This window comes from Muntiacus reevesi, chromosome 2, assembly GCF_963930625.1.
Source record: "Muntiacus reevesi chromosome 2, mMunRee1.1, whole genome shotgun sequence".
Classification (NCBI taxonomy): domain Eukaryota; kingdom Metazoa; phylum Chordata; class Mammalia; order Artiodactyla; family Cervidae; genus Muntiacus; species Muntiacus reevesi.
In genome coordinates this window covers 275,669,710-275,684,810 of record NC_089250.1, presented here as the reverse complement: position 1 = coordinate 275,684,810, position 15,101 = coordinate 275,669,710, and the positions used below count along the sequence as shown (strand labels likewise).

General features: G+C 47.1%; 1 protein-coding gene across 1 annotated transcript; it reads left to right on the top strand.

Moving 5' to 3' along the window:
* The first annotated feature begins 8,195 nt into the window (after window positions 1–8,195).
* LOC136157646 (cationic amino acid transporter 3-like) lies at window positions 8,196–13,861 on the top strand. Its single transcript, XM_065919464.1, is given in 12 exon segments — window positions 8,196–8,574; window positions 9,151–9,309; window positions 11,003–11,180; window positions 11,386–11,498; window positions 11,668–11,890; window positions 12,060–12,187; window positions 12,221–12,262; window positions 12,364–12,466; window positions 12,663–12,862; window positions 13,060–13,229; window positions 13,501–13,609; window positions 13,776–13,861. Coding segments are annotated over 12 exon segments (1,890 nt in total).
* Window positions 13,862–15,101: the final 1,240 nt, after the last annotated feature.

Sequence of the window (15,101 nt, the reverse complement as noted above, 5' to 3'; positions counted from 1 at the left end):
GAAAGCAGATGGTTTGGAAGCAGAAGGAAAGGAAGAGATATATTGTGCAAACAGTAACAAAAGAAAGATGCATAGCCACATTAGTATCAGATGAAAGAGATTTTAAGCAAAAGAGAATAATAATAGATACATTGAGTTATTTTACTGAGAAAGAGAAATGATCATTTTCATCTTCTCCCCCAGCTTTACTGAGATGTATATCACACTGTGTAATAAGCACTTTACTTTTCTGTCATGCACTCTTAGAGTTAGATAGTACAATGGATGAGGAAAAGTTCTTTAATTGAAAAAATAAAAACCTTGCATTGCCAGAAGTGAGGAAAGAGGGTGGGAAGTAATGATTGGTTGATGAATGGTTACGGTTGTGTGAAAGTCACTCAGTCATGTTCAACTCTTTGCAACCCCAAGGGATTCTCCAGGCCAGAATACTGGAGTGGGTAGCCTTTCCCTTCTCCAGGGGATCTTCTTATCCCAGGGATCAAATCCAGGTCTCCTGCATTGCAGGTAGATTCTTTACCAGTTGAGCCACAAGGAAGACCATGGTTATGGTAGGGTGGAACTAAAAGATAGGAAGTGAAACTAGAGAAGTAAAAATAAAAAGATGTTACTGAAGAAAATAATGCTTGAATCTGAGATTATGGACATGAAAGACATTGGTAATCATGAAGTAGAGGACTGTTTGTGGGAATGAGCAACTGCAGTAGAGAGAAGGGGGGATGGAGGTCAAGAAACTGAGCAGGAAAGTTGCTAAATGAATTTTTACAAAAACAGAAGAGGATTGACAGATTTAGGAAAATTCTGCATGTTTACCGTCCTGCAAGGTCTACTGAAATATAGGCTTAGGAAGCAATGGAGACTAAAACTGTCGGGTGAAACTCTGATGGAAGAGGCTGCCATCACCTGATCGCTGTTCTTCCCTCACCCCTGGGGGACAACCAGCTATCCCGTGTCACCCCGTGTGCTGTAACAGGCAACACAGAACACCGCCCGGAACACAACCCTGATGAAAAGCTGAGTCAGAAAGTCATCAAGCCTTTAGATCAACTGCAGCTCATCGGGAACATAAGGGATAGATTCACATTTCCACTGAAAACACAATCAGCCAAAACCAGAATGTTGACAATTCCCCAGGGCAGAAGAATGGTCCAGTATTTATACCAGTTAAATAGTATGACCCACAGCCATAAAAAGGAATGCATGTGGCTCAGTTCTAAAGAGGTGGATGAACTTAGAGCCTTTAATACAGAGTGAAGTAAGTCGGAAAGAAAAGAACAAATATCCTACATTAACGCATATGTATGGCATCTAGAAAGATGGTGGCACCGATGAACCTATCTGTAGGGCAGCAATAGAGCTGCAGACATAGAGAACAGACTTGTGGGCACAGTGGGGAAGGAGAGGGTGGGACGCATTGAGACAGGAGCGTTGAGACATTTCCATCACCACGTGTAACACAGATCGCCAATGGGAAGGTGCTCTATAACCCAGGCAGCTCAGACCCAGTGCTCTGTGACAACCTAGAGGGGTGGATGGGGCGGGAGGTGAGGGAGGCGGCCCAAGAGGGAGGGGACGTACGTGTACCTATGGCTGATTCATGGCGATGTATGGTGGAAACCAATAAGCCATGGAAAAGCAATTATCCTCCAATTAAAATTTTTTGTTAAAAAAGTGTGTGAAATGGATTCCAGATAAACTGTCTCCAATGCCCCCTGTTCTTACAGTGGGGAGTGTTCTTTCCTTCTAAGTCTCTGATGCCTATTTTAGCTCCTGGCACATAGTCATCTCCATGGCAACGTTAAATGCCTGACCTCTGTCCACCACTTCCTTTACTGGCCACACATTTTATTCAGCAACAACTTCATGTTGTGGAAAGAGTTAAACTTTGTTGCTCTTGGAACAGAAACACTTCCCCCCTTTATCCTCTTAGGTTTTTTGATTGGAGTCTACAAAAAAGACACAGAAAAGACAAATTACCAGGAGGAAGGATTATATACAGGAGACAACAGAAGTGTAACTTGCTAAATGATTAAAGTTACAGGCTTCTGTACCTAACTTAGTAGAGGGGTGCAAGGAGAAAATGCTTTATGGGAAGAACAATGGGTTTCTTTGGGAAAGACAAATAAGTTAAGAAAGCAGAGATGAGACACTTTGTAATAATGTTTGTCTCTGCAGGTGTGAGTGGTCTTTCCAGCTTCTTCAGGCTAGAAATCTTTGAGAGAGAGAAATTTTTAAAAAATTCAAATGTCTCTATTTTTAATTGGCGGATAATTGCCTTACAACTTTGTGTTGGTTTCTGCCATACATCCACATGAATCAGCCCTGCGTAGACCTGTGTCCCCTACCTCTTGAGCCTCCCTCCCACCTCCCACTCCATCCCACCCCCTAGGTGTCTCAGAGCATCTGGTTTGAGCTCCCTGAATCATACGGCAAATTTCCACTGGCCATCTGCTTTACACATGGTCACATGTATGTCTTCATGCTACTCTCTCAATGCATCCCACCCTCTCCTTCCCCCACTGTGTCCACAATTATTGTCATAGTTTTACTCACTGTTGGGCTCTTGGGAGCTGTTGGGAGCAGCCTCTCCCCAGAGAGGGACTTTCTGGCAGCGGTACTTACCAGAACTTTCTGCTTTGAGTCTGATAAGGGAGACTCTGAGAAGACTTCTTCGTGCATCTATTGCATCTCCAATGTCTTCTTTTAAAGTAATCCTCCTGACGACTGAGCCTGTGCTCTGGAGCCCCCATGCCACAGCAGAAGCCTGTGACCATAGAGTCCGTGCTCCCCAACAAAAGAAGCCTGAGCACCGTGGCTAGAGAGCAGCGCCCCCCACCCCCCGCCCCCATCCTGCAAATGGAGAAAGCCCCCGCAGCACGAAGACCCTGCCCCGCCAACAAGAAACCCAGAAGTGGCTCTGGCAGTAAAGACTCTACCTGCAGTGCAGGAGACCTTGGTGCAAACACAGGGTTTGGGACGATCCCCTGGAGATGGAAATGGCTACCCACTCCAGGACTCCTGCCTGGAGAATCCTATGGACAGAGGAGCCTGGTGGGCTACAGTCCATGGGGTCACAAAGAGTCAGACACAATTGACTGACTAATACTACACTTTTCCTACCAACTTTGGGGATTCAAGCATGCCCTCACTCAACCAACTCTAACTTTCCAGAAAGGTTAAGCCACTTCATTTCATCTTGTGTAGCTGTTTTTTGTTTTTTTTTTTTAAATTTACAATATTGTAAATCAATTATGCTGCTGCTGCTGCTGGTAAATCGCTTCAGTCTTGTCCGACTCTGTGTGACCCCTTAGACGGCAGCCCACCAGGGTCCCCCATCCCTGGGATTCTCCAGGCAAGAACACTGGAGTGGGTTGCCATTTCCTTCTCCAATACATGAAAGTGAAAAGTGAAAGTGAAGTCGCTAGTCGTGTCCGACTGTTTGCGACCCCTTGGACTGCAGCCCACCAGGCTCCTCCATCCATGGGATTTTCCAGGCAAGAGTATTGGAGTGGGGTGCCATTGCCTTCTCCGAAATCAACTATACTTCAATGTTAAAAAGCAAGTTAAAAAAAAAGTTAAAAAAAAAAAAAACAAGTTAATATGACAGTCAGTCAAGTACTGCATTTATGTCTCCTTCTGCTCCCTGATAGCCCAGATGGTATAGAATCTGCCTGCAAGGCAGGAGACCCCGGTTTGATCCTGACTCAGAAAGATCAACCGGAAAGGGATAGGCTCCCACTCATGTATTCTTGGGCTTCCCTGGTGGCTCAGCTGGTTAAGAATCCACCTGCAATGCGGGAGACCTTGGTCTGATCCCTGGGTTGGGAAGATCCCCTGGAGAAGGAAAAGGCTACCCACTCCAGTATTCTGGCCTGTAGAATCGGGTCGCAAAGAGTAGGACACGACTGAGCGACTTTCACTTCACTTTGCTAGTTTGTGCCCAGTGTTTTAGCATGTGGGTCACTTGACTCAAGTCAGAATCTAGTCAACACTTCACTAGCATCCTCCAAAGCTGCAGCATTCCCCTCTCACTCTCGGGGTTTCCTTCCAGGAGGAGCAGGGCTGCTGATCTCTTACATTGCTTTCCTTCTCCATCTCTGTGCTCAGCTCTCCCAGCAAACAGAGCTCCCTGAAGAAGCAGGCCAAGTCACATCCCCTTTACCCTCTTCCATCCTTTTGTGCAAGGCTGGGTGCACGCGTGATGCTGGTTCCATGTTTCTGTTGTTTGAATTAACATCAGAGGCTTTCAGCACCCCTTCTCCTGGTTGGGGTGCAGCTGGGCTTGTGTGTCCCTCTGCACTGGGGTGTCTCAGGTCATGTGCAGACAGTGGGGAGTCCAGCAAGAGGACTGGGAGGGAGCAGGGTTGTAAGTAGGGTCCCAAGTCTTACAGCTCATACATCTCATGGTTCCTTATGATCAAATGAGTTTAAGTGTCCATGGAAAGAATCAACAAACAATCTAACAGGAATAAAAAAGGGTTTTATTTGAGCCAAGCTGAGCACTATAGCCCAGGAGGCAGCCTCTTAAATAATTCTGAAGAACTGCTCTGATTTTCTTATTTTGGCCCTACTGCATGGCATGTGGGAGGAGGGGAGTGTGCAGGATCCTTAGCTCTCAAACCAGGGATCGAACCCATGCCCACTGCAGAGATGCACAGAAAATTCTCAGAACTGTCCCACTGAAGCATGGCTTCCAGCACAGTCTTATGCCTCATCCAAACAGAGAACACACATCACACACCACAGGGTGTATTCCTTCAAGTTTCAAAAAGACTGACTTAGTACATAGACAGTGAGACAGCAGGACCCTGGTGTCCAGGAATGGAAGCTTATCTTGGAGGGAGTGTTAACATAGATGCCATGAGAAGGGAGTTACTCATTCTTATCTTCAAACCAGATGCTCTTTACCTCTATGGTTAAAGCAGATGAGCTGTGAGGGTTAGACAGACTGTTTTAGTTCACACACAGTTCAAGATGAACCATGTATAAGCTTAATGACTTCCCCATTCCTCAATATGTGAACATTTTCTCCATCACAAGCAGATAAAAATCTTAGAGCCTTATAATCTAGCAATTATACCTGTGAGGATATGTCAAAAAGAACTGAGAGTATATCCATGGTCATAGCAGCATTTTTCACAATAATTAAAACATGAAAGCCACCCACGTGCCCACTGACCAAAGGATGGATGAGCCAATGTGATATGTACGAATAATAGAGTATTATTCAGCAGTAGAAGGGAAGGGCATTCTAACACATGATGGATGCACCTTGTAGATATCATACTCAGTAAAATAAGCGTGAGTACACTTGGGAACTATTGTGTAATTCCATTTAAGTGAAGTCCCTAGAGTCATCAGATTCGTAGAGACAGAAAGTAGAATGGTGATTGCCAGGCACCAGAAAAGGAAAAAGAAGGAATTATTGTTTAATAGGAACAATTAAGAGAGTCAGTGTTGCCAGGTGAAAAATGTTCTGGAATTTGGTTGCAGAAAATATGAATATGCCTAACACGACTGAGGGGCTTTCCAAGTGGCACTAGCGGTAAAGAACCCGGGTGCCCAGCAGGAGAGGTAGGAGACCTGGATTCAATCCCTGGGTTGGGAAGATCTCCTGGAGGAGGAAATAGCAAGCCACTCCAGTATTCTTGCCTGCAGAATCCCAAGGGCAGAGGACAGTGGCGGGGTTGCAAAGAGTCGGACACGACTCAAGCGACTTAGCACACACGCATACATGCCATGACTGAATTGGACACTTAACATGAATTAAACAGTAAATTTTGTTATGCGACTTTACTACAACAAAGAAAACATCTCAGGGCCTTCCCTGCTGGTAGAGAATCTGCTTGTCAATGCGGGGGACTCAGGTTCGATCCCTGACCAAGGAAGATTCAACATGCCGTAGAGCAATTAAACCTGTGCCCACAGTTCCTGAGCCCGTTCTCTAGAGCCAGGAGCCAGGGCTCCTGAGGCCACATGCCGCAGCTGGTGAAGACCGCCAGCCCCAGAGCCTCTGCCGCACAACAAGAGAAGTCACGGCCGTGAGACGCTCCTGCACCGCCTCAGAGAGCAGCCCCCCTCGAGCAACTAGAGAAGGCCTGCGCGCAGCCACAAAGACCACGCACAACCATCAGTAGTCTGACTAATTAGTAAAAAATCATCCTAACTACCTAAAAAAAAATAAAACCCTCTCAGGACCTCCCCCGAGGGTAACCACAGAAGAGTCAGGGCTGATAGCAACAAGGCAGATGCTCCCCGCCCGCCCAGCCCCATCTCCACCCCAGCAACCCGGGGTGAGGACTGTCTTCTGTGCTCAGGACTCCCCGCTTCGGTTCTTGGAGATGTCTCAGCTCCAGCCCCACACGGCTTAACCTCAGCCTCCCTGACTGACCCGGTGCTCCAGGCTCTGCTCCAAGGATCAGTAAGTCTCGGGTCACCCTCTTCTGTGGGAGACTGGGTGCTGAGTTCACATCCTCCCAAAGAAACCTCTGCAACCCCAGAGTGGAGGCGGTCAGCACAGCTCCAGCCTGAGGATGGAGAGACCCGTTTTACAGATGAAAGCAGGAGCTGGGGGCTCTTGTATTTTGTGTGAGAATCAGTTGGTGGGGGAGTGGGGGGATGGGAGGTTGGATCAGTGCCTGGAGGTTCTTGTGTGTGTGCTAAGTCACTTCACCATGTCTAACTCTTTGCGACACTATGGACTCTAGCCCACCAGGCTCATCTGTCCATGGGATTCTCCAGGCAAGAGTACTGGAGTAGCTGCCATTTCCTCCTCCAGGGGATCTTCCCAACCCAGGGATCGAACCAGGGTCTCCTACGTCTTCTACATTGGCAGACAGTCTCTTTATCTCTCTTTTTTTTTGGGTGGGGTTACTTGTACTCAAGCAATAGTGAAGATTGTCCTTATACAGGGCTTATGATATATGGGCCACCCACTTCAGTCTCTTGTATACCACCCGCCTTTTGAATCTATGGGTTCCTCATCTGCTGATACGAGAGAACAGTAAAGGACTTGCTTGTCAGCAGATGTTGTTGTCTGGAGGGGATGATGGTAGTTTCTTCAGTCACTCAGTCATGTCCGGCTCTTCATGGCCCATGGACTGTAGCACATGAGGCTTCCCTGTCCTCCACCATCTCCCGAGTTTGCTCAAGTTAATGCTATGTTGATTTGTATTAAATCACCTTAGGGTTTTTTACACCCAGCAACTCTTTGAAGCTGGTCTCTATTATTTATCATTGGCAACAACAAGATAGTAAAATATACATAACATAATATTTACCATCATAACAGTTTTTTTTTTTTTTTAATTCAGCCCTAACACCCACATGGTTCACAGTTCCCCCTTGGGGATCTGTGGGTGGGGGAACTGGGATCAAATGCAGGTTCATGGCAGTGAAAGTTCTCACTCCTAGCCACTGGATCACCAGGGAATTCCCATCTAAATAATTTTTAAGTGTACAGTTCAGTAATGTTAATTATATTTACATTGCTGTCCAGCCAAACTTAAGAGCTCTTTTGTATCTTGTAAAATGGAAACCGTGCCCCATTTAACAATACCTCCCCATTTTCCCCTTAACCCCAGCCCCTGGCAAATCACCGTTCTACTTTCTGTCTCTGTGGCTTTGACTCCTCTCGAAACTTCATGGAAGTGGAATCATACAATATTTGTATAGTGACAAGTTTCTTAAGGGTGGCTCAGATGGTAAAGAATCTGCCCGCAATGCAGGAGATCTGGGTTGGGACGATCCCCTGGAGGAGGGCATGGCAACCCACTACAGTATTCTTGCCTGGAAAATCCCCAAGGACAGAAGAGTCAGAGGGGTTGCAAAGACATGACTGAGCAACTAACACACACAGACAAGGGAGTGACAGGAAGCTTTCCCCAAGCTTTCTGGGTCTTAATTACCTCTAGCTCATAAAGAATCTGTGAGCCAAAGTGGCACATTTGGGAAGACATATTCTCATCCCCCTCACTTCTCTTCAAGCAAATCTTCAAGTGACCTTGAAACATTAAAAATCTTCTTTATGTTTGAAGAAACCAAAGCTCACACAGAGAGAACTTGCCCAATGACTCCTTTTACCACTTGCTCCCATCCCTCCATTGCTCCGTGGAATTGAGCTTCCAGGGTCAAGGGCAGATGGACATCCTTGATGACTTTGTGCCTTGCTTTCTCAGCAGATCGTAGCCTCCTCAACTATGTCTACAATACTGGGTCAGTATCTACGCCAGTTTGGTCAGAAGCTGGTCCGCAGGAAGCCAGAGCTCAGGAAGGAACCTGAGAGTCCCGAGACCCATCCTCTGAACACCCTGGACCTGGTGTGGATAGGTTTGGACAACATGTTGGGAGCTGGCATATACATCCTGATTGGAGGAGTGGCCAAATTCATAGCTGGACCAGCAATCATCCTTTCCTTATTGGTGGCCGGCGTGACTACTGTGTTGTCTGGGCTCTGCTATGTCGAGTTGGCAGCCAGAGTAAAAGGACCTATTACTGGGTATTTCGTGAGCTATGTCACAATGGGACAACTGTATGCCTTCATCACTGGCTGGAACCTCTTACTGTATTTAATTGTTGGTGAGATGATGGAGAGTGGGGAGAAGTGGCCCTTAAGATGGAGAAAGTAGGAGAGATGACTTGGGGGCTTCACTCATTCATCAGAACTCTGTTACCCACCTTCGGGGCAGAGTTGGGAGAGGGGTAATGGTGGCAGGAAAACTGCACAACCTCATTGCATGCAGGTCTATCCTGCTTTCCTTAACTGATGGACTGAGAAACCAGAGGAAAGGAACTATAGGGAGTGGGTGAGAGGGAGGCAAGTCTCTAGGCTCATCCCCTGACCACAGTGAAGTCTTGGCTCAGCTGTTGGCTTCCTGGATTTTCCCTTACACCTCAACTTAAAAATTCAACTCTGATCTAGTCCCTCCTACTCCCATTTACCTGTGTTTCTTTGTTTTCCATCACTTCTGTCTCCTAGCATATTAAATATTTGGCCTTTTTGTGAATCACTTGGGTCTCCCTTCTCCACCCCATGAGAAGATCTTTGAGATCAGGTGTTTTTTTGCTCACCTCCTGCCCCATATGTCTCACACAGCGCATAATAGGGGTTCAAATTCTGTCTGCTTGTAAAAAATCCTTCTTCTGTTGCTGCAGCCACTGCCTGTATAGCCCGGGCCTGGAGCTCCACCTTTGACAGCCTGATTGGGAACCATATCTCTGAGGCATTAGGGGGAACTTTCTCTCTGCAAATGCCCTACTTCCTGGCCTCGTTTCCAGATTTTCTTGCCCTGGGCCTGGTGCTGCTGCTCACAGGTGAGAAGGGACCAGAGACAGAAGGGAAGAGCGGGGTATGGAGGGGGAGCTGGCATGGGGAAGGCTTGAAGGCAGGAGGGTGGGGAATTAGGACTGGGAAAAAGGGTTTGGAATAAGAAAGAGAGGAAGGCAAGACATTTTTTCCTACCGTTGGACTATTGGTAATTTAAGTTGGATCATTCTTTGGTGTGGGGTGCTGTCCTGTGCATTTCTGCTTTATAAAAAAAAAATCATTGTTGGGGGAATTCCCTGGTGGTCCAATGGTTAGGACACTGTGCTTTCCCTGCTGAAGGTTTGGGTTCAATCCCCAGTCAGGGAACTAAGATCCCACATGACAAGAGGGGTACCCCCCAAAAAAACCATTGTTGGATGTTGAGCAGCATCTATGATCTTTATGTACTAGATACCAGTGACACCCAGCCCCCAAATTGTGACAATTGGAATGTCTCCAGACAGTGCCAACATCCCTTGGGGCACAAAATCATCCCAGCTGGGAATCACTTACCTAGACCAACAAGTTTCTTCCTCCATACTGAGATCAAAGATTTTTTTTTTTAACTGAGAGGAAGTCCACATAAATTTAACCATTTTATTATTTTTCCTAGCTTTATTGAGATATAATTCACTTCATGGCAAATAGATGGGGGAAAATTGGAAACAGTGAGAGACTTTATTTTCTTGGGCTCCCAAACCACTGTGGATGGGGACTGCAGCCATGAAATTAAAAGGGACTTGCTTCTTGGAAGAAAAGCTATGACAAACCTAGACAGCATATTAAAAAGCAGAGGCATCACTGCCGATAAAGGTCCATATAGTCAAAGCTGTGGTTTTTCTAGTAGTCATGTACAAATGTGAAGGTGAACCATAAAGAAGGCTGAATACCAAAAAATTGATACTTTTGATTGTGGTGCTGGAGAAGACTTGAAAATCCCTTGGACTGGAAGGAGATCCAACCAGTCAATCCTAAAGGAAATCAGTCCTGAATATTTATTGGAAGAACTGATGCTGAAACAGAAGCTCCAATCCTTTGGCCACCTGATGAGAAGAATGGACTCATTGGAAAAGACCCTGATGTTGAGAAAGAGTGAGGGCAGGAGGAAAAGGGGACGGCAGAGGATGAGATGGCTGAATGGCATGATTTACTCAATGGACATGAGTTTGAGCAAACTCTGGGAGATAGTGAAGGACAAGGGAGCCTGGTGCTGCGGTCCATGGGGTTGCAAAGAATCAAACATATCTGAGCAACTGAACCACAACAACAGCTGACACACAGCTTTGTAAAAGATTAAGATGATTTCATATACATGGATATTGTGAGATGATGGTCACAGTAAGAAAATATCCATCTGCAAGTGTCCATTTCAGTGACACTTAGTACATTCCCAGTGCGGTGTAACCACCACCCCATCCAGTACCAAACATTTTCATCACAACAAAAGGAAACCCTGTACCCACTGAGCAGTCACTGCCCATCTGTCCACAACCACCAACCCTGGGCACCCACTAGGCTGCTTTCTGTCCCTCTGGATTTAGTTATTTATTTCTCTAGCCTCACTGCAATGCATGGGGACCTTCCCAGACCAGGAATTGAGCCTATGCTCCCTGTAGTGGAAGCTCAGATCTTAACCAATGGACTACGAGGGGAGTCCTGGATTTAGTTATTTTCTTGTCTCATTTTCCATGTTTCCTACAGGACTACTGGCTCTGGGAGTTTATGAGTCAACCCTGATTAGCAAAGTGTTCGCAGGCTTGAACATTTTAGTTGTCAGCTTCCTCATCATCTCTGGCTTCATTAAGGGAGACCTGCACAACTGGAAGCTCACAGAACAGGACTATGCTTTGGCTGCAGCTGGAGCTGGTGATGCCTCTAGGTTAGGAGGGCACACTTGGTTGTAGTAATGCATGTGTGTGTGGTGTGCAGAGTTGGGAATACAGTGGGGACTAATGACACCTGGACTGATGGTCCAAATGTGGGGGTCCCTGGAGCCCTGGACTTGTGGTATGAAGGGAGGAGCCCAGTAGAGATGGCCGAACACACCTCACCCATGTTCCTCCTCTTTCCTCCTCTCACCATAGCTTGGGCCTTCTGGGTTCTGGAGGGTTTGTGCCTTTTGCTTTTGATGGAATTCTCCAGGGAGCAGCTACATGTTTCTACGCATTTGTTGGTTTTGCTCACATTGTCAGAGCAGGTAACACGGACCTTGCATGCCCCATCAGGGGCTTGGGAACAGAATGGGCTGCCCTTGGGCAAAGGGGTGGGTAGAAGTTCAGGTTCCTTTTGAAGCCTGACGAGTACAGTGGGTTTGGTGATTTCACCCCAGTGTGTTTACTGACCCAATACCTCCTCTCATCCTGAAGGGGTAAGAGCCAACAGTCCTCAGTGGTCCATCCCTTTGGCTGTCGTGATCTCCTTCTTCATCTGCTTTTTGGTGTGTTTTGGTGTCTCAGCGGCCCTCACCCTCATGGTGCCCTACTACCTGATTCAGCTCGAGAGCCCCTTGCCCCAGGCCTTTGTCTACGTTGGGTGGGAGCCTGCCAAATACGTCGTGGCTGTTGGCATCCTCTGCATTCTTTCCTACAGGTCAGTGTCATGGTTTTCTCCTCCTCTACTCTCAGATGCTCGGGTATCCCCAGCCCTTGGGACTGAGAGACTAGAGAGAAAGACATCTTGCCCCAGGTAGACCAGGGAGCAAAAGTCCCGGACTCTCTTGCTTCTGCACCTTCTCACACATTCCCATTTTCTCTTCCAGCCTTCTGAGTATCATGTTTATCATGGCTCAGTTGACCTATGCAATGGCAGAGGATGGGCTCCTTTTCCGGGGTCTTGCCTGGATCCCTGCCCCCACTGATGCCCACACCGATGCCCACACCAATGTCCGCACCCTCATTGTCCGCACCGTTGCCCCCACAGGAACCCCCATCATGGCCGTCTTGGTTCCTGGAGCTCTTGCAGGTAAATAAACAAAACTCACCCTTTTAAAATCATACTTCTTAACGTGCATTTTTCCAGTGGTTTCTCACTCTCCCCCCACCGTCTTTGCTCCCTCATCCCAGCGGTCATGGCGTTACTCTTCGATTTCACTGACCTGGTGGACCTCATGTCACTTCGGTCCCTGCTGGCTTACTCCCTGGTGACATTTTCTGTCCTTGTCCTCAGGTGAGACCCCACGACACCTTGACTGGGGGGATGGTCTTTGACTTGTAAGGGTTGATAGGGAGGTAATCATCTTCTACCTTCATGCTGCCTCGTCAATGTCCTGCTACCATTGATTGGGGAAAGAGGCATTAGACAGACTGATGTTGGATCAGCAGTAGGGGCTGTTACTAATGTTGCTTTAATATTTCTAATTCAGGCATCAACCAGTCCAAAATAGAAGCAAGAAGGAGAAAACAGGGGAGGAAATTGAGATGGAGCCTGAAGTTGAAGGAGGTCCTTTAGAATCTGAACCTGAAGCAGGAATCTCAGGCATTCTGAATAGTCTATGGTTCCCTCCCAGCACCATCCCCACCCAGAGATCTGGCCAGATTGTCTATGGATGTGCCTCCCTGCTTGGTGAGCAGTGGGATTTCTCTTTGGTCATATTCTGAAATTGACAGGATGGCACTGGAGTGTGTATTTTGCCAGTTGAGGAGTCTTGGAGATATGATGGCCCCTCCTGAGGTGGGCAGCATGGGGAAGGGTGTGACCCGAGGTCTTGACGTCCTTGTCTTCTGGGTCCAGCCTGTTCTCCTCCTCCTTGACCCTTGCAGTTCTCCTGCTGATAATCCTGAGCCTGATCCTGTACTGGTGGCCCAGCCAGGTGTTCTCTGGAGACCCTGTGCTCACAACAGTGGCTGTTCTGCTGCTGCTGCTCATCACTGGGGTCACGGTCATCATCTGGAGGCAGCCCCAGGACCCCTCGCCTCTTAGGTGGTTCAGGGTACGTGCCCTTATGTGCCCAAAGTGTCCACCTTGAGTGAAGGAGGTCTGCATGCTTTAGGTCTAAACATCCTTCACTGGACCAGGGAAGAAGGGGAGTTGCTGAAACCAATGGACTCTTCCCTGATTCACACTCAGTGCTTTAGAAACTCAGTCTCACTAAGCACTGAGCACACAGTCTGAGAAGAACTGGAGTCTTCCTGTCCACATGGGGTAGATCTCCCTTTCAGATATCTGGGGTGTGTTCAGGAAGGAACTGACTTTGCTCACAGGTCCCTGCTTTGCCTGCCCTCTTCCTGGTGAGCACCTTTGTGAATGTTTACTTGATGATACAGATGACCACTCAGACCTGGGTCCAATTTGGCATCTGGATGGCGATTGGTGAGTGGTTAGTGGGATAAAGAGGTTTCTTGACTGACGGAGCGCAATATTCTTTCTACTGCCTCTCCCCTGAACTGTGTCAGACACCATGATAGGAGACCTATTGGGCATTTGTAAGTGAGGGGAGCACCTACTTTCCCCTCTCATCATCTCATTTCCCTTCTAGGATTTGCCATATACTTTGGATATGGGATCCGACACAGCCCAGAGAACAATGGGACATAGCCACCAGCCTCCACTTCCCAGACTTAACAGAAACATCCCTAGTGATGAATCGTCTTAACCACAGGAGAGAGATGCTATGTGGAATTCCTCCACGCACTGGAGGATCTGCTGGTTCAAGGGACACTGTGAGTGTCTATGGATCATGAAGGTGGATGCATCATTGCCAGTGGACAAAGTTACTTGAATGTTTTAAATGCTGAAGTTTACATTTAAAAGCATAATACACATCCAGAAAACTGAATTTTCATGCAGAATGTACAAAAATGTAACCAGAAACCAGAAGAAGAAATAAAATATTAACTTGAACACAAGCACTGCCCCCTTGTGCCTGTTTGCATTGGAAATACATACACTGTCACATGGGAAGGAGACACAGGTTACCATATATTGTGACAAGAAAGTGAAAGTCACTCAGTCATTTCCAACTCTTTGTGACCCCATGGACTATATAGTCCCCAGAATTCTCCAGGCCAGAATACTGGAGTGGGTAGCCTTTCCCTTCTCCAGGGGATCTTCCCAACCTAGGGATCAAATCCAGGTCCCCTGCATTGCAGGTGGGTTCTTCACCAGCTGAGCCACCAGGGAAGGCCAAGAATACTGGAGTGGGTAGCCTTTCCCTTCTCCAGGGGATCTTCCCAACCCAGGGATCAAACCCAGGTCTCCTGCATTGCAGGTGGATTCTTCACCAGCTGAGCCACCAGGGAAGGCCAAGAATATTGGAGTGGGTAACCTACCCCTTCTCCAGGGGATCTTCCTGAGCCAGGAATCGAACCGGGGTCTCCTGCATCACAGGCAGATTCTTTGCCAACTGAGCTATCGGGGAAGCCCATATTGTGACAAGAGTTGCACTTCAGGGGGCTTTCCTGGCAGTCCAGTGGTTAACACCTTGCCTTCTTATGCAGGGGGTGTCTGTTCCATCCCTGGTTTGGGAACTAAGATCCCACATGCCTCAAAACATAAAACAGAGGCATAAAGACTTTAAAAATGGTCCACATAAAAAAATATATATATATTTTTAAAACATGGAAAAAGAGTTACACTTAAGGTAGTCCCTGGAGGTCTAGGAGTTTGGACTCAGCGTTTTCATTGCCTTGGCCAGGGTTCTATCCCTGGTCAGGGAACTAAGATTCTAAAAACTGTGCAATGTGGCCAAAAATAAGAAGAAAAAAAAAAAAAAAAAAAAGGTTAAAAATGAATTTAAAAGAAAGAATTTCATTTTCTTAAATGGAAAATCTAATCGGCTTTAGTCAACAACTCATGAATTTAA